The sequence below is a fragment of the Natrix helvetica genome, assembly GCF_964273705.1.
Source record: "Natrix helvetica genome assembly, chromosome: 1".
Classification (NCBI taxonomy): Eukaryota; Metazoa; Chordata; class Lepidosauria; order Squamata; family Natricidae; genus Natrix; species Natrix helvetica.
In genome coordinates, this window is record NC_138548.1 from 370,927,691 (window position 1) to 370,947,780 (window position 20,090).

Genomic DNA, 20,090 nt, shown 5'->3' on the forward strand with positions numbered 1-20,090 from the left:
CACTTAGGTCATTAGATATAAGTACTCCAAGGTCCTTGACAGAGTGAAGGTCATCTACAAGGTCTTGTCCACGTAGCTTATATTTGGTGTTCTGACTTTTTTTGCCAATGTGTAAGACAGAACATTTGTTGTTTGAGATTTGAAGTTGCCAATTGTTTGACCATTCTCATACATAATCAAGGATTTTTTGAAGGGTAGCAGCATTGTTGGTGGTGTTAAATAGTTTTCCATTGTCAGCAAAGAGAACGCAGTTGCCTGTAATATGATTGCAAAGGTCATTTATGTAAAGTATAAAGAGTATTGGTCTCCTAACACACTGCCTTTTGGGGACACTGCTGTTAACAGGTGCAGGATTTGATAGGGCGCTCCCTATTTTGACCACTTGTTACCTATCTGACAGGAATGTAGCTATCCAATTATACAGGGATCCAGAGATGCCATAAGATTTAATTTTTAAAGTAGTTTATCGTGTACCACTGAATCAAAAGATTTACAAAAGTCTATATAAATTGTGTGTATTAATTTGTCTTGCTCGAGTTGTGTAGTCCATATGTTTTTGCAGTGTAGGAGTTGTAGATTGTAGGATAAGTTTTTTTCCTGAAACCCATATTTTTGTTAGAGAGTGGGCTGTTCATTTCTAAGTGGAGGGTAACCGATTGGTTTATGATTGATTCCATGACTTTGCAGGTGACACCACATGAAGAGATTGGTCTGTAATTTTCAACTAGGCTGGGGTCTCCCTTTTTGAAGATAGGGATGACTGTGGATAGAGACCATAGGTTGGGCAAGGAGCTTGTTCTGAAAGATTTTTCAAAGATTATGCTTAGAGGTTCTGCTATGGCAGTGGAAAGCATTTTAAAGAAGGAGGCACATAGTCCATCAGGTCCAATAGATGGAGATGGTTTTAGGCTGCATGGTGCCTTTTCAACGTTATCTTCTGTAAAATTGATTTGTGTTAGATCATTGTAATTATTTGTGGTACGACGAGGAAATACTGGGCATGAGCCATTGCTGTTTACAAAGACTGAGCTGAAGAATATGTTTAATACAATTTAAATAAATTTTACAATTTAAATAAAAACCCTAATGGTTTTTTAATTAGCATGATAGAATTTTACATTCATAAATTTCAGCCGTGGTGGCATAGTGCTTAGAATGCAAGTATTGTTCGCTAACTCACTGCTCACTACCAGGAGTTTGATCCTGACCAGTTCAAGGTTGACTCAGCCTTCCATCCTTCCAAGGTTGATAAAATGGGGACCCAGATTGTTGGGGGAAAGAGGCTGATTCTATAAACCACTTAGAGAGGGCTGTAAAAGCACTGTGGTGTATAAGTCAAAGTGCGATTGTTAATCACTCAAATAATGAAGGTGGGGACTGAACATCTCTTGTTCACTGGCTCAGCTTTAAAATTGCTCCTCCTTGTAGGATGTTTCAAGTTGCTTTCAAAATTCCTGAATGTTTCCATTCTAGTTCCATCCCTTTCTGGAGAAGAATGAATTTTGCAATTTTTCCTGGGAAAAACTATACTTGGACCAAAGTGGAAATGTAGCAGCAAATCTGAATATCATAAGTTGGTTGCTTTTCCCCAAGGAGGATCCCATCAAAGAGCAAGTGGGGAGTTTTGAAAGACAGAGGCTTATTATCAACCAAGATGCTCTTTCACGGCTAAAGTTGCTCAACAAGGTGGTTGAAAATATTGGCAACTTTTCTCTGTCTGTATAGTTGGTGTTAGTATCCCCTGAAAGAGCAGGCTCAGGTATTTTTAAAGAGCCCATAACTGACCAGAGTTATTTATGCTTCTGTTTCACCACACTGGGATAGGCCTCCTGATGCTAGGAAGGTGATCCGAGGTGTGCAGGCAAAAAGATTCTTAATGACCTGTCCGTTGTGAGATAATGCCTTAATCTAGAAAATTGGACTGAAAATGACTTTGACCCTCCCCCCCAAAAAAACTTTCTTGACTCTTGAAATAATGAGATAATGAGGGTCAATTTGTACTGAAATGCTACCTAGATTTGATCTTTGGCCTGTAAGCCATCTAAAAACCCTTTGAATACAATTGTTTTGTGATTGTCAGCTACCTTAAGTCTTCCACTGAAACAAAGAATTACCCAAATTTAAGCAATAAAGAAACGTTGGTCTGTCTTTCCGTGTCATCTAATTGTAGTTCTAATTTTGGGAGATGGTGGAGGATAGGGAGTCCTGGAGTGTTATGGTTCTTGGGAGACGTGGGATTCAGCAGGTTCTGACAGGTTCTGGAGAACCGGTAGCGGAAATTTTGAGTAGTTCGGACCGGTAAATACCACCTCTGACTGGCCCCGCCCCCATTTATTCTCTGACTCCTGAGTCTCAGCTGATCGGAAGGAAATGGGGATTTTGCAGTAACCTTCCCCTGCCACGCCCACCAAGCCATGCCCACAGAACCAGTAGTAAAATTGTTTGAATCCCACCACTGTTATTGGGGGCTCAAAGAGTTGGACACAACTAGCAATTAACAACAAAACTATAATTGTTCAATGAAAAGGACCTCGTCTTGAACACCTCACTTGGCCTTAGACATATCCCTTTCCCACACAGGGCTCACGCGCACGTCTCATGTGCTGCAGCAAAAGATGCCTGGCTTACCCTTTTTGAGGGACACATTCTCATGACTTCACCTCCACTCGTCCTCACTATAATTCCAGAAACTAGACAGAAATCTTTAGTCTTATTTCACCAGCATGGCAGCTGTACGAATTGAAAATATAAACATACAGATATAACTAAATAATGCCTCATTTGAGATTGACAGCCCTAGTTTGTGAGGAATTTTTCTTTATATCTTAACTGGAACAAGTATTTGGATTATGTTCAATTTCAATATCTCAATTTCAAATATTGCTTTGCAGTATTTTATGTTTTCCTGATCTATTGCTCAGAAGTTTCTTTTTAAGGCACAGTTTCATTTTATTTTAATCAATCTAATAAATAAAAATTTGGCAGATGTTTTGGAACGATTTTTGTTTTTCTGCTTAGTCTCTGCCTCAGTCCAAATGTGTGGACAATTGTCACCCTGGATTTGTCAAACGGGGTCGGAAAGAAGAACCCATTTGCTGCTACGATTGTATTCCTTGTCCGGAAGGGACCATCTCCACACAGGAAGGTGAGTAACACGAGGGGAAAGGGCATTGGATTCAACCAGAGCATTTGATCAAAGTGCATGTTAAAAGACATTTCGTTCTTCATTGCTATTTTTAACATCTCCAATTTATTCCATAATGGGAGGAATAAGATCTCGAATAAGATCCAATCCATTTCCGTGTTTTTGTAAATGCTCATTGATATCTAATGCCTGATCGTAATAAAAATAGAGACTGAATTCTTTTTAGATGATAAAAAGTAAATAAAAAGCAATAAAATAAGGGGCTGCCACAAAGAAAAGGCAGTCGACCTATACTCCATAGCGCCCTAAGGCAGGACAAAAACAATGGATGGAAGTTAATCAAGGAGTTTGAGTTTTGAGTTTTATTAAATTTATATACCGCCCCCCTCTCCCCGCAGGGACTCGGCGCGGTGTACAAACAGTACGTATAAAACAACAAAGCAAAAACAACAAAACATTAGACAACCAACATAAACATACGGTCTGTATATTGCCCAAACTCATTTCTAGTTTAAAAACAGTCTAAAACCAAATTAAAACCCCAAAATTTACAATATTAAAAAGCCATCCAGGAAGGTCAGTAATAGTTTGTACTTATAATTACAATTAGGCCAGGCCAGCTAGTCGGAAAAGGTGGGTCTTAAGTTTCTTATGGAAGGAGCGGAGATCAACAGTAGTTCTAATATCAGGGGGGAGTTCGTTCCAGAGGGTTGGGCCCATCACAGAGAAGGCCCTACTCCTGGGCACTGCCCGCCCACATTGTCTAGTGGAGGGTACCCGGAGGAGACCCTCCCTGTGTGAGTGGATTGGCCGTAGGCATGTATGGGGTAGAATGCGATCTCGCAAATAACTAGGTCCCGAGCCATGAAGCGCTTTGAAGATGACAATCAACACCTTGAAACGCACTCGAAAAGCCACAGGCAGCCAGTGCAGCTCGCGTAGAAGTGGTGTTACATGGGAGTACCTGGTACTCCCCATAATTGTCCGCGCGGCTGCATTCTGAACCAACTGGAGCCTTCGGGTTCATCTCAAGGGGAGCCCCATGTAGAGAGCATTACAGTAATCAAGACGGGAAGTCACCAGGGCCTGAGTGACTGTGCGAAGGGTGTCCCGCTCTAGTAGGGGGCGCAATTCGTGCACCAGGAGCACCTGGTGGAACGCCCCCCTAGCCACGGCTGTCACATGATCATCTAGCGACAGCCGGGAGTCTAGGAGGACGCCCAAATTGCATGCCCTATCCACCAGGGGTAGTTGTTCCCCCCCAATGGCCAGAGATGGAGCAAACTTGCTAAAGCGGGGCGCCGGTAGCCACAGCCACTCCGTCTTGGAAGGGTTGAGCTTGAGTCTGTTGTCCCCCATCCAGACCCGCACGGCTTCCAGACACCGGGACATCACCTCGACGGCTTCGTTGGGGTGGTTCAGGGTAGAGATGTATAACTGAGTGTCATCTGCATACAGATGGCACTCAACCCCGAATCCTCGAATGATCTCACCCAGCGGTTTCATGTATGTGTTGAACAGGAGAGGTGAGAGGACCGACCCCTGCGGCACCCCACACGTGAGCGGCCTCAGGGTCGACCTCTGCTCCCCCATCAACACACATTGCGTCCGACTGGAGAGGAAGGAGGAGAACCACCGCAACACGGTGCCCCCCACCCCCATCCCCTTCCAGCTGGCGCAATAAGATACCATGGTCGATGGTATCGAAAGCCGCTGAGAGATCTAATAGGACTAGGATGGAGGAGCAACCCCCATCTTTCGCCCTCCAGAGATCATCCACCAACGCGACCAAAGCCGTTTCAGTGCTGTGCCCGGGCCGGAAACCGGACTGGTGCGGGTCTAGATAAACAATTTCCTCCAGGTGTCGAGGGAACTGTTGCGCCACCACACTCTCAACAACTTCGCTAAAAAGGGAAGGTTGGAGACAGGACGCTAATTGGCTAACTCTACTGGGTCCAGAGAAGGCCTCTTAAGTAGGGGCCTCACCACCGCCTCTTTCAAGACGGCTGGTAGGAACCCCTCCCTCAGCGAGGCGTTCACTAGTCCGGAGAGGCAGCAAGGGCGCAACCCGGTCCAAGGCCTCGGCCGCCGCACTATTCCATGCGACCACCAGGTCCTCCATCCGGGCGCGGGTCAGGGTTACAGGCAGTGGCCCAAGCTCCGTCTGGAACCTATCAGGTTCCATCAGTCGCCTGGGGCAGAACCATCTAAGATCTTCTGGTTCCACCTCCCCGCAATGGAGGGTAGCGGAAGGGAAGTCGAGATGGAGAAGCGAATGATCTGATCATGACAGGGGAGTAGTAACCAATTCCCCTATTCCCAGATCACTCTTCCACCGACCAGAGATAAACACAAGGTCCAGCGTGTGGCCTCCCTCGTGTGTGGGGCCCTGAATTATTTGGGTCAGTTCCAGGGCTGTAATGGAAGCCATGAACTCCCGAGCTACCTCGGATGATTCACCCGTCGATGGCAGGTTGAAATCCCCCATAACTAATAGTCTGGGGGTCTCAACCGCCACCTCCGCAATCACCTCAAGGAGCTCTGGCAGGGCCGCTGATGCATAACGAGGAGCCAAGTATGCAATCAGCAGGCCCAACTGACTCCCTGGGCCCCATCTCACACCTAGAGTCTCACACCCGGATATCTGAGGTACGGCGAATTTTCTCGGTGCCAGGCCTTCCCGTATAATTACCGCTACCCCGCCACCCTTACCCCAGGCACGAGGCTGATGGAATACACGGTATCCTGGTGGGCACATTTCCACGAGGGATAAACCCCCCTCGTGGCCCAACCAGGTTTCCGTGATCCCTGCAAGGTCCGGCTCCCCCTCAGAAACCAAATCGTAAATGAGGGGGGTCTTATTAACCACGGACCTTGCGTTACACAACATCAGCCTCATGCCCTGGTTCTGTAAACCCTGACCACCTAGAATGCGAGAGAAGCAACCTAGAACTAAGGAGAAATTTCCTGACAGTGAGAATAATTAATAATTGGAACAACTTGCCTTCAGACGTTATAAATGCTCCAACACTGGAAGTTCTTAAGAAGAGATTGGATAACCATTTGCCTGAAATGCTATAGGATTTCCTGCCTAAGAGGGGGTTGGACTAGAAGACCTCCAAGGTCCCTTCCATCTCTGTTATTCTGAATTGATTACCTAGCACACTCTTCCTTTTATGGCGGTTCTTTTTTAATGATTGAATGATTTTGAATCCTGTTTACCTGGCACATGAAAATTTGTATTGCTCAAATTGCTGGGTTCCCTACATTGTTCCATACTATACCACTACTGTCAAGTTTCCTAATGATGCCATAACTGATTCATAATAATCGAGCCAATGTTTTAATACAAAAACCAGTGATTTATTGATAGCTTCATTAGGACAGATTTGTTTGCAGCCAAATATTTGCTTTGTTTATCTGCTTCTGGACTTTACCCCTGTTCCTTCCCTCCCCTCAGTCTGTGTCATAAATCACGTTACCCAATAGATGCACACCTTCCAACCAGTGGTGGGTTTCTACTGGATCGCACCAGATCGCGCGATCCGGTTGGTCAATGAACCCGGAAGTAAGTTTCCTGCCCCGCCCCTGTCACGGGACGGCGCTTGCCTGCTCTCCACCAACTCTTCTCAGAAATGTCTTCAGCGGAGCGGTGGCAGCCTGCGTCTCTTTCAGGAGCTCCACTGAGGAAACCTCTCTAGTCGCGCCCAAGCTGGTTTACGCTGCAGAGACGAAATGCCAGCCTTCGGGTTGCAAAGCCCACCTGCCTCCCCTTCGCGCCCCTTGCAGCTGCCAGCTGCTCAGGAAGGGCGGGAGGCTTCAGCTGGCCAACTTGTGTAAGACAAGACAGGCAAGCTGGTGGGTGCATGACTCTGCCCAGGACAACGTAGAAGGTGCAGAATCAGCTCTGTCTGAAGGCGAGAAGGCTCAGAGCCACCACCACCCCTGCTTGCCCACCAGCCGAAGCCTCCCGGGAGGTTTTGGCTGACGGGTGCATGGGGGGAGGTCCAAGCTTTTTACCTTCAGGCAGAGCTGATTCCGCACCTTCTATGCTTTCTCTGGCAGATTCATGCACCTGCCGGGCTGCCGCAGCCGATCCTTCTTCTTTAGGGGTCAGCGGAGGATTGGCAGCCCGGCAGAGCAGCACGCGGAGCCCGTCTCCCCGGGGCTTTTCCTTCGGCTGGCAGGACGAGGAGGAGAGAGAAGCCGCTTCGGCCAACTTGTGTAAGATAAGACAGGCAGGCGGGTGGGTGCGTGACTCTGCCGGAGAAAACGTAGAAGGCGTGGTTACGCGCCCACCCGCCTGCCTGACTTATCTTACACAAGTTTGCTGAAGCGGCTTCTCTCTCCTTCTCCTGCCAGCCGAAGGAAAAGCCCCGGGGAGACGGGCTCTGCACGCTGCTCTGCCGGGCTGCCGCAGCCACGCAAAGCCCGTCTCCCCGGGGCTTTTCCTTCGGCTGGCAGGAGGAGGAGAGAGAAGCCACTTCAGCCACTCTTCCAGATGCCCAGCTGGGACTGAAAAGGCGCCCTTTTGGCCAAGAAGGGATCAGCTGTGGATATGGAACCGCGTGGTCTTTTCAAGTGCATAAGCTGAGCAGAAGGAACATCCGTTCCTCAAACCTGGACAGCGCTACTCCCAGCTCCCCATTGTCCGAGTTGCAGCAAGTGAAGTGCCACGGGCGGCAGGGAAAACGAGGCTTCTTTGCCAGCCTCCCAGCTGGCAAAACAGAAATTTTCACCAACTGGAAGGTATATGTGTGAGAGGGGGGGGGAGAGTGAGAAAGAAAGAGTAAGAGAGAAAGGAAGGAAGGGAGAGAGAGAGACAAAGATAGAAAGAGAAAGAAAGAACATTGGAGAGAGAGAGAGACACAAGAAGGATGGAGGGAAGGAAGGGAGGGAGGGAGGAAATAAGTGGGGGAGAGAGACAAGAAAGAAAGAAGGAAGGAAGGAAGGAAGGAAGAGGAAGAGAAAGGAAGGAAAGAAAGAAAGAGGGAGAGAGAGGCAGAAGAGGGATTGAAGAAAGAAAGTGGGGGAGAGAGACACAAGAAAGAAAGAAGAAGGAAGGAAGAAAGGAAGAGAAAGGAAGGAATGAAAGAAAGAAGGAGAGAGAGACACAAGAAAGGAAGGAATGAAAGAAAGGAAGGAAGGAAGGAAAGAAAGAGGGAGAGAGAGACACAAGAAAGAAGGGAAGAAGGAAGGAAGAAAGAAAAAGAAAGAAAGAAAGAAAAAGGAAGAGAACTTATGATCACAATTGAGCTAAAATTTTGGTTGCTAAGAAAGAGCATTGTTAAATGAGTTTCACCACATTTATAGGTTGGTCACTCCCACCCGGTCACATGACCGCTAAGCCACGCCCACAAAATAGGCCACACCTACAGAATAGGTTCTAAAAAAAATTGAAACCCACCACTGCTTCCAACCCAACAGCAATAATCTGAGATCCCATTCCAGTTGATAGTATGCGTGGAATTCACTCCCACTCATTCTGTCGCCATGACAACACGGTGAGTTGACAACTACTATGTAAGCTACACAGGCCCCCAGTTTCTCTCCAAATGCAATTTAATTTACTTTCAAAACCCTACTAGGCATAGGAGCAGGTATCTCTGGGGCCTCTTCTCCCTGAGGATATCTACTTGTCCCACCATTGCAGATATAATAGACATACTGTATGTTCCCTAAAACATTGACACCATACAGTTACTCCAAAACCTGCCCTTTTTTGTTGCAGCTCCTGCCCTTTTGAACACCCTCCCTATTGAAACTCTAACCTCCTAAACAGCCACCTGTCAGGGCAGCCTCCATCAGTAACCAAGAAAGAAACCACTCAACTCCATTTTTCAGAATTAAGAGTACTTTTACTGGTTATGAGTAGAAAGCAGCATAATCATAGATATCAATATGTGATCCAACTCCCTCCCCCTAGTAACCGCAAACCCCAGTCCAATCCACACACCCCACAGGTGTCATGTGGGCTGCAGCTTCAAAACCGATCATCAGGTTCGTATGCCGGATGGTTGGCCTTGGCGGCAATTCCACTATCTGCAGCATAATCAGTAGATGGTGAGAAAATCACTCCCTTCTTCATTCACTCCTGTGCTTAAGCTTCCCCTCCCAAATACCATGTTATCTCCCCCCCTCCCCGTTTCAATGGCAGCCGAAAGCAAGCAGAAAAGCAGAGGTTGATACCCCCATTCATAAACCTATGGAGATTGTTCTTCCAGGCTTTGGGATGAAGTGATTACAACAAGGCATATTGGTTCAGTGAAGGTCTATATCTAAATTCCAGTTTACCAACTACTAGGACTTTCTTGTCTCTCAGTGTCAGCTGTTATCCAGAGAAGGTCTTTCTTGGAAGGTGAAAGGAAGGACTATAAAAATAATATTACTTACTGTTTTCTCAGATACTGAAAAATGCACCAAGTGCCCAGATGATCAATATCCAAATGATGACAGAGTCCAATGTATCCCCAAAAGAATATCCTTCTTGTCCTATGAAGAATATCTGGGCATCATCCTGGTCTCCTTTGCTGTACTCTTGTTTCTAACAACAGGCTTTGTTTTAGCCATATTCCTTAAATACCTAGAAACTCCCATTGTCAAAGCCAACAACCGTGACCTCTCCTACATCCTCCTGGTTTCCCTCTTGCTTTGCTTCTTGTCCTCCTTTCTCTTCATTGGACGACCAAGGAAAACCACCTGCCTTCTCCGACAAACCATGTTCAGCATCATCTTCTCAGTAGCTGTGTCTTGTGTGTTAGCCAAAACAATCATGGTAGTGCTGGCCTTCCTGGCCACAAAACCAGGCAACAGGGTGAGGAGATGGTTGGGTAAGAGCTTGGCCAACTTCATCATCCTTTCTGCTTCTTCTGGAAAAATTGTAATTTGTGCAATCTGGCTGGGAGTTTCTCCTCCATTTCCTGATTTTGATCTGCACTCGCAATCAGGAGTGATCATCCTTCAGTGCAATGAAGGCTCTGTCACCATGTTTTATATTGTTCTCGGCTACATGGGCTTTCTTGCTGCCATTTGCTTCACAGTGGCTTTCCTGGCCAGGAACCTGCCTGGGGCATTCAACGAAGCCAAACTGATCACTTTCAGCATGCTGGTCTTCTGCAGTGTCTGGATCTCCTTCCTGCCCACCTACTTGAGCACCAAAGGGAAATCCATGGTGGCCGTGCAGGTCTTCTCCATCTTGGCTTCTGGTGCTGGCCTGCTGGGCTGCATCTTCATCCCCAAGTGCTACATTATCATCCTGAGACCAGATCTAAATACTAAGCAACATTTAATGATAAAAGTCGGTATCTGATCATGAAGTAGTTTCTTAGGCTCATAACACTTAATTATTTATTGCAATTATTATTGAGTTTGTATGCATGTTTTGACAATTAAGATTATTTAAAATAAAAGGAAATAAACATATAAAGAATGTAAGACTAATTAATAATAATATTCAAAGTGTAAAATAAAAAATAATAATAATCTCAATTTTCATGAAACTAGGGAAGGACAAGATAAGAAATGACATTTTATTCTTATTTCAGCAGTCCCAAGAAGGCTTCATAACCATTTGCACTACTTCGGTGACCTAGAGGACACAGATGAATCTCCAAGTGTCCTCAAATGACTCTCTAAACAAATGCAAATGACCAGCTGTCTTCAAGGAGTATAAATCCTTCCATTCCCCACTCCGAGCTGAAGAAGCTTCTTAGATGAAAAGTGAAATGTCTTTAAATAAAAACAAGAAAGTCCAGGTACCTCTTGAAATAAGGACCTTTGGGACATCACCATACTATAAATCTGAACTTCGACTGTTGTCTCAAGGGATGATAAAATTGAACAAAGCAAAAAAAAAGAAAAAGCACAGGGTGAGTAGACAGACCTTCTTTGCAAGGGCTGGAATTTAGAAATCACTGTGGGTGGAACTTTACCTCAAATTTTGGACATTATGCTCATCAAATAAAATACCATCTTTTGTTCCTTAATGCTTAAGCATTGATTTGGTAGATAGCTTCAGATCCCAATGATGGAGCATCGCAATGGAGATGGTTGAAGAACTAAGAGGCAATCCCACCTCCCCCCACACACATGTCCAGCTACTTGCCTCCCCATCAATTAACTATAATTCTATCTTGATTGTAGTTTCCATTTTCATTGTTTTAGAAATATTTTGCTTTTATGATTTTAATGCATTTAATGGCATAAGCCTCCCAGAGTTGTTTCGAAACAAGATGAAGGGCAAAAAGCCGAATGAATGAACAAACAAACAAACATTTGAAACAAGTTTACCAGTCAGTGGGTGGTATCCTCTTTAGGCCATTTAAAAATGAAGCACATCAGATCTTTCCATCTTCTTAAAAGCTTTTATTTTTTGTAATATTTTGTAATATACAGTAAAGAGGTGATTTTAGAGTTGTTTTGGGAAAACTTTATAAATGCTTTTTGAAACTGATTTAAAGAATATGAAGCTAATTACAAAGAATCTCTAGTGTGGGAAAAATTGTTCTTGTTTGCTAATCAATTGAAAAAACAAAACTTTGAAAGTGGATTACCAGAACACAAGATGACTACTTTAAAGGAATCATGTTTCAGGCCTGTAGTTATGTTCCTTTTAGGATCTTTGGCCCGTCACACTTTCTATTATTTCATTATGCTGTTTCATTAGTGTAGTAATTGGGAGGGGGAATAGAAAGGAGTAGAATTGTGGAATGTATTGTTGTCATTCCTTTCTAGCAGCCCCAGGTCATCTTTTGTCTCCGCACCCCGACTCCTGACCGGAACCAGCTGGGTGGAGATGCCAGCGTGGCCGAAGAAGATTGGACCATGTGATGGATTTATGGGTGTGGAAAAAAGATCATGAACTTTAGACTGGGTGGAATCCCAGGACTTTTTTCAGAATTGGGATTTTCACAGTACGACGCCAACATGTCTGTTTTATTAAATTGGAACTTTAAGGATAGCTCTGCCTTGGGCTCTGATTTAATTCTACATGATATTTGGAATGCTGAGATCATGTTATTTATGGGCTAGTAAAATGCTAGAACTTTTTAACACTTTACTTCAACCAGAAATGACAAGTGAAGGCAAATAAATCCTTTAGAAGACAACTGAAATGGATTGACTGGAGTTAGAAATGCACTTGGGTGACCACTTAAAAATTGAACAAGACATTGTGGATTACCCTGACAGACTGAAATCTATATAGATTGTTTTTGTTTTGATCATGGAAAGATAATAAGAATTTTGAAAAGAAGAAAAGATGATAGAAGAAAACAGGAAGCAGGATTATTTATTTATTTGTTTGCTTGTTTGTTTATTGGATTTAAGAATGGTTGGGAGAAAAAATGAATATAACATATATATAATATATACTCATATACATACACATACAGTACATATATATGTACGTACATATATATGTATGTATGTATGTATATGTACACACACACACACACACACACACAAACACACATCATGTCAGACTAATCTTATTGCATTCTTTGACAAAGTGACAACATTTGTGGACCAGAGGAATGCCATCAATATAGTTTACTTGGACTTCACTAAGGCATTTGATAAGGTAGACCATAACCTACTACTAGATAAAGGAGAAGAATATGTGTTAGACAGCATCACCACCAGATGGATTCGTAACTGGCTGACCAACCGCACTCAACGGGTAGTCCTCAATGGAACTGCATCTACATGGAGGGAAGTATGCAGTGGAGTACCCCAAGGCTCTGTTTTGGGCCCAGATCTCTTCAACAATTTCATCAATGATTTGGATGAGGGAATAAATGGGGAACTCATCAAATTTGCAGATGACACCAAGCTGGCAGGAATAGCCAACACTCTGGAAGATAGGCTTAAGATACAGAAGGATCTTGACAAATTGAACATTGGGCACTATCTAATAAAATGAAATTCAATTATGAAAAGAGTACATTTATGCAACAAAAATGAAATGCACAGGTTGATTATAGGTACCTTGCTCAACATTAGTAACTGTGAAAGGGATCTTGGAGTCCTAGTGGACAACAATTTAAATATGAGCTAGCAGTGTGCAGCAGCTGCCAAAAAAGCCAACACAGTCCTAGGCTGCATCAACAGAGGGATAGAATCAAGATCACGTGAAGTGTTAATACCACTTTATAATGCCTTGGTAAGGCCACACTTGGAATACTGCATTCAGTTTTGGTTACCACGATGTAGAAAAGATGCGGAGATTCTAGAAAGAGTGCAGAGAAGAGCAACAAAGATGATTAGAGGACTGGAGACTAAAACATATGAAGAACTGTTTCAGGAACTGGGTATGTCTAGTTAAATAAAAAGAAGGACTAGGGGAGACATGATAGCAGTATTCCAATATCTCAAGGGTTGCCACAAAGAAGAGGGAGTCAAGCTATTCTCCAAGGCACCTGAGGGTAGAACAAGAAGCAAAGGGTGGAAACTAATCAAGGAGAGAAGCAACTTAGAATTGAGGAGAAATTTCCTGACAGTTAGAACAATTAATCAGTGGAACAAAAGTTGTCTCCAGAAGTTGTGACTGCCCCAACGCTGGAAGTCTTTAAGAAGATGTTGGATAGCCATTTGTCTGAAGGGTTTCCTGCCTAGGCAGGGGGTTGGACTAGAAGACCTCCAAGGTCCCTTCCAACTCTGCTATTGTATTGTATTGTATTGACATACATTTACACATAAAACACAGACATATACAGTATAGACACACACATATACACCAGTGACGTTCAGTCAGGGGAGGCAGGGGTGGCACAGCCTCACCACTGTCATTATGAAAAGAAAAAAAATGTAAAAGGAAAAAGGCGAGAGCTGAGGTCAGACTGAGCTAGTTGCTGCCTCACCATGGATGACTCTGCTTAAGTGTTTAAAAAAGCTTCTTAAAAAGCACCCTCTACTATGAGGCAGGAGAACTGCATGCCTCATTTAGTCCGACTTTAGGCGTTTTATGATCACTCGAGCAGAGTTAAGCAAGGGTTAAAAGCCTAAAAATTCCTGACGTAGTTGAGGCACGCAGTTCTCCTGCCTCATAGTAGAGGGTGCTCGTTTGGGCAGGGCTTCTTCAGAGGACCTGAGACAAGAGCAGAGTTGCTGTGAAACAGCTGGAAAAGGTACGTTTGGGTTGGAGGGAGCGGAAGGAATTCAAACTTCATCCTCCTGATGCGGGGCTTTGGGCAAAGGCTGGAGGGAAGGGTTAGGGTTTGATTGCAGGCAGAGCCACGTTGCCTTTTCAAACCTGTAATCAGTGAAGCTGGGCTGGATCCTTCCGGGCTGGGGGAAAGTGTGTGTAGTCCAATCCAACTGTGTTTGTGTGTGTGTGTGTGTGTGTGTGTGTGTGTGTGTGTGTGTGTTTGAGAGAAGGGGGGAGGGAGGGAGAGAGGGAGGGAGGAAGGAAGCGAAGGGAGAAGAAAAAGAAAAAAAAAGAAGGAAAATTCTTTCCCAAAGGTGAAAAACCAATGCTGTCGCTTTAAATCGGAACTGAGCATTCCTAGCTGTGGAATTCTGGGAGCTGAAGTCCACAATTTTTAAAAAAATTGAAACCCACCACTGGGTCAATGCCTCACCAGCCATAAACCTCACGGCACGTCACTGCCATGGCCTCTGACTTGCTCATGTCAACATGTTTTGGAAGGCATTTTTAAACTTGACTGTAAAGAAATATTTTCTTTTAATACGTATAATTCTTATGGAGTTACAAGAAATAGTCTGGTAATTTAAACAGGGAGCAGAATATTAAAAAGAGCAGATCAATCAAGAATTGGAATTAGAAGAGAAATGGCATTTCTTTTTCTTTATCATATTTATTGGTGAACCTCTGGCATTTTTTTCTTGGTGTCTCTGCAGAAAAGAACTCCTTTTTGAAAAAGTTTTTTTATTTTTATTTTCAAACATGTAACATCAAGTATACTATTACATCTTAACAATCATTATTTTGTATTATCCAGTATTATACCAATTCCTCTTGCCATCAATCCACAACAACTGTTTTTTGCTCTTCTGCTTTCCATACACCATATTATACCCTATTTCATCTCTGCCCTTCTCCCCCACCTCCTTTCTCCCCTCTACCATCTCTCTCTTCTCAACTTCCCCTTCCACTCTCCTCTTTCCATTCCATGTCTCACTCCTCCTCTTTCTCTCCCTTCTGTTTCCCTCTCTCCTATCCTCCCCCTCTTCCTCCTTTCTTCTCCCTTTCTCCTTTGCACTCTCTCCCCTTAGTTTGCACGGTGTATTTCAGCGTCCAAGCAAATTTCATTCAATATTGATGGTATTAATAATTGTGCAGGTTTTCTCCATGTTGGCTTTCAGTGCTAGCCTCTTGCTACTACTTTTTCTCCCCAAAGGATGGGCCTTAAGAAGGGAGGATTCCCACTTCCGGTTCCGGCGGCCGGCGGTGACGAGCAAGCTTTGCTCGCCCCTCGCTCCCCCGGTGGGCTTCCCACTCCTTGGGGGGCACAGGACACCCCGTAGAGGTGTCCTGCCGAAGGGGCGGCACCGCGGAGGATCCCTGGATTGGTGGCAGCCGGCGGGAGGTCCCCCGCCTCGCTCCAGGCACCGGGGAGCACGATGGGCAGACGCTCCAGCGTCTTCGCTACGATGCCATCCGGAGAAACAGAGATTAGAAGGATGCGGCTGCTGTGCAGTGTGGCGTGAACTTCCTCCATTCCTTTTAACTACTTTATTAACTTTAACAAAAAAGTCAGCTGTTTAAACTTTACTTTCGGCGTGAATAGGAGAGGCGCGGCTGGAGGGAGGGGGATTTTCCCCCCCTCCCTTGGACAGGCGGCTGGAAACGATTTAGCTCTTAGCCCCAGGGAAAGGAGGAGAATGGGGAGAGCCAACCAATGATGCCACGGCCTACTAAGTGAATTTTCGGACTTAAACCTTAAAACAATGATGGTCTGGAAACTTTGAACATTAAACTTTGAAAACTTTATTTGTTGTCTCCAAACCCGAAGCTGGCAGGGCAAGATGGCACACTTCCGCTGTCTTTATGAAATGTGAAATCTGACTCCACCTTTGAAACTTCAGGCTTCCGGTCTTTGTCTCCGTGCTACTCAGACAAGTCTCTTGTGGATTGCTGTTCTTTGAACTCCCTGGAGTGGAAATTTTGCTCTATTGCCAGGGCCAGTGGAAACAAAAACTCTCTTCTGCCTGGACCTTCTGTCTCTTGGACTCTCCTAGCTGCCTTGCCTTTCTGACTGACCATTCTCTATACTGACTGAACTCTTTATGGTATAAAGAATGCCACCTAAAAAACCACCTCCTGGAAAGCCTGGCTTTGCTGCCTCTGCCCCGACATCTGCAGCCTCCAGTCCTAGTGCACAATCAATGATAACAGTTTTGATGCAACCTAAACCTCCGGAGATGGAGTTTCAACAAATGTTTCAGCAAATTATACAGGGACAAGAGGAAATAAAGAAACAACTGCAGGAGATGAAAGAAGAAATTGAACAGAACCAGGCCAAAATTAACAAGAACTCACAGAGATTGAACCTTTTGGAGGGTGGGGTGGCTGAGATGAGGGAAGGGATGGAAGGGATGCAGAAGGGAAACAAAGAACTTGATTCCCAGCAGATGAAAATAGAGTTTGAGAGAATATCCTTTTATCTTAGATTTCAAAATGTGATCGAGACAGATGATGAAAATATAAGGGACATCATGACAAACATTTTGGCTGACTACATCCAGAAAGAGAAACAACAGATGGGGTGGGAAATAGACCTGGTTTATAGAGTGAATTCAGCTTATGCTAGGACACACAATGTTCCCAGGGAGGTACACATTAAATTCCTTAGAAAAAGCACAAGAGATGAGATTCTGAGTACATAAAGGGGGCAAGCTTTGACATACAAAGATAAGGAGATAACGATTCTGAAACAGATCCCCAAGAAAGTAAGAGAAAAAAGAAAAAGCTATTTGCAATTAGCGAATAAATTATACCAGAAGGGGGTGTGGTTTAGATGGTTGATGCCTGAAGGTATGCTAATATTCTGGGAGGAGACAAGAGTTAGAATTGATACACCCATAGAGGCACAGGCCTTTATGGAAAAAAACAAACTACTCCTAGAAAAACCTGATGATCCTCCACCAGATACACAGGACACGGGAGGGGCCGGAGCTCTGTCAGCGGGGGGAGATGGGGCAACATCGAGAAAGCTCAGATCACAAAAATGAGTAAGAAAATACACCTGGCATAAACTGATCGAAATTATCAACTGAACTTACATGCTGACTATATGTTATTATGTTGCTACCTAATAATGAACTATGTGCAAATGTATACTATGAGTATGGGGGGGGCACACCTACCGCACACTGCAGTTGTTATAAAAAAAGAAGAAGCTAGGATTCCCCACCTTTTACATTATATAAATTGATGCATACTGTTCTGACGGAGGCTTCCCAAGGGGCATGAAACAAGTTCCTTGCTTAGCAAAAAAAAAAAAAAAACCCTTTTATTAATTTACAGTGAATTATGCTCATTCACAGGTGGCAAAGTCTTTCAAAGGAGGATTTATAGTCACAGACCTTATCTGGCTTGGACAGGCTGATATGTACAGAACCTGGCAAGGAATCTCGGAGAGTCACTATCTGATTAGCGAACTTATTGTCTCCTGCAAACTCCACTCCCCTTTCACTCCTCTTTTATTTCCTCTGGGAGGGGCCATTCATCATCTGGTCTTACTCCCAATTTGACCTCTGTTCTTTAGTAGTTCCCTCCTCTGGTAACTCTGGGCATCTGCACATTGAGAACAGGCACCAGCTGTTTGTCTGCCTCCCTGATGTCTGATGGCTGGTATATGACTCTGGCCGCCTCTCTGCCTCCAACACAGTGCCCTCATCAGAGCCTCCCCCAGACTCCAGGAATGGCCCATGTTCGTCCCCAACCGCCTCACTGTCTGAATCTGCTGCCAGTTCCTCTGGCTGCTGGTGGGCCAAAACACATACAAGGGATTGGGAACAGAAGCAAGTGAAAAGATCGGGTGTGGGCAACAGCAAGTATGTGATTGGGCACAGGACATAAAGACCTATTGAGATCCACCAGGCAATTAGTTCATAAATAAATATAGTAATGACTCCACATCCCCCAAAATCTTACTCTGCCACTGAAGAAGCTTCTTGGATGAGAAGCGAAATGCCCTAAAGAAAAATGAGAAAACCCAGTCATCTTTTATATAAAAGCACCTTTGGGACAACGGTGACATGGATGAATGACAACCTCTATAGATCTCTGCACATAGGTCCCCAAAAGAACTCATGATCCCCAGAGAAGAAATTGCCTCTCACTGTAATTATCACCATCCTGATTTTTGAAAACTCTTCCGTCACTTCTCCAGTGGCTGCCTTTGATGTAAACATCAGATTGAATCAAGGTGCAAAGGACTTTACCTCACAAAAGGGTGCATAAATAAACTTGTACTCTCCGTGGCACAAATTTTGGGACATTCAGGGACTGTGCTTCTCCTTTCCTTTCTCTCCTTTCCAGGTGAGGTTCTGTTTATCTCCCTCTTTCAGTCAACAAAGTTACTCTCATTTCCATATTGTGAGAGTGCTTCGAATTAGTCAAACTCTCTTGTTCTTCCTCAGAAACAGGAAGGGGATTGATTCAGCCCCATGAATTATGGACCTCCTGCTTCTGCTTCTGCTTTTGCTGCTGATGTCTCAGCCAGTCTCTGGGAAGCTGAGAATGAAGTGCCTGCTGAGTTTGAAGGAGCAGGAGGGGAAAAAACTACGGAGCTATTACAGGCCAGGAGACCACTTCATTAGCATAGTCTCCATTGCCACAGGAATATCCCATATAATGCTGCCTTTCAACACAGCTCCTTATACTCAATTTCCCTCGTAAGTCATTCAGTGGGATGGAGTTGCATTCTCTCCATTTGCAGTCCTAACACTCTTCTTCTTTTCTTTCAGTTATTCCTATCTTGCAGTGATCGGTGACTATAATTTGTTTCTTGTTTTGGACTCTTTTAGCTTAAGACTGAATGGGCTTGTGGAGAGAAAGAGCAAAAAATGAAAATGTACTTTGTTGCTGTTAGAAATGATGTTATCATGAACATTTTTTACAGTAGCTCATTGATTGATCCAGCAAGAATCCTACGCTTCATTTTTGCCATTCAACAAGTCAACAAGAATTCTCAGCTTTTGTACAATCTCACTCTTGGCTACAACATCCATGACAACTATATGAACACCCTTGGGACTTCAGATGCCTTGCTGGACATGCTCTCTACTGGAGAAGCAAATATTCCCAACTACAGCTGTGGAAAGAAGGACAACCTGATGGCTGTTGGTGATGGATCTCTTGATGACATCTCCATTCAGATGTCAACATTAGTAGGCACCTACAAAGTCCCACAGGTTTGTTTTTGTGTTTCTCTATCTGGTAAAGTGATCAGGTTGTTGGTGGTTGGGTAATAGATTCAATCATATCTTTTCTATGGAATTCGTGAGCTGATTTTCACCATGGCCATTGCTGTGGCTAGGGATTGGGATCCACAGTGGGAAGGCAGCCTAAACATTGACGTGAGTAAGTTTAAGGAACTGGACACAATATTAAATATGGAACATTTAAGCAAATTTTAAAATGAACTGATTTGCATTTGCAGTACTCTAAAGATGGAAGACATACTACGTCTATTAAAAGAATGCCAATTTTATTAGAAAAAAGAAAGGGCAATATCTTAGACCCCAGATTAGACAAATGATTATATTCAATATTGCTAATATTCTGCGTGTTGTATTCTTTATCTTGAAATGGCTTAGGGGTAAAAAAAAAACCAAAAAACTATTCTAATATGTTCGTGAGAACCACACTGGATGTGTTAAAAGCTTACATTTTGGACTTGATCTGATCGAAATATAATACACTATTCTTCATTGCTTCTTCAGATCAGTTTTGGAATTGTTCCAGAGGCTCTGAGTG

The 20,090-nt window shown here is 44.1% G+C and overlaps 1 protein-coding gene across 1 annotated transcript in view; it reads left to right on the forward strand.

Moving 5' to 3' along the window:
* LOC309384593 (vomeronasal type-2 receptor 26-like) overlaps nt 1-10,454 on the forward strand; it is a gene marked incomplete at both ends in the record, with an annotated part of 99,308 nt that extends 88,854 nt beyond the window's left edge. Inside the window, one exon of the mRNA XM_081938294.1 lies at nt 9,550-10,454. Within this exon, the coding sequence (XP_081794420.1) occupies nt 9,550-10,454 (905 nt within the window). The remainder of the gene's footprint in view (nt 1-9,549) is intronic.
* Between the last annotated feature and the right edge of the window lie 9,636 nt (nt 10,455-20,090).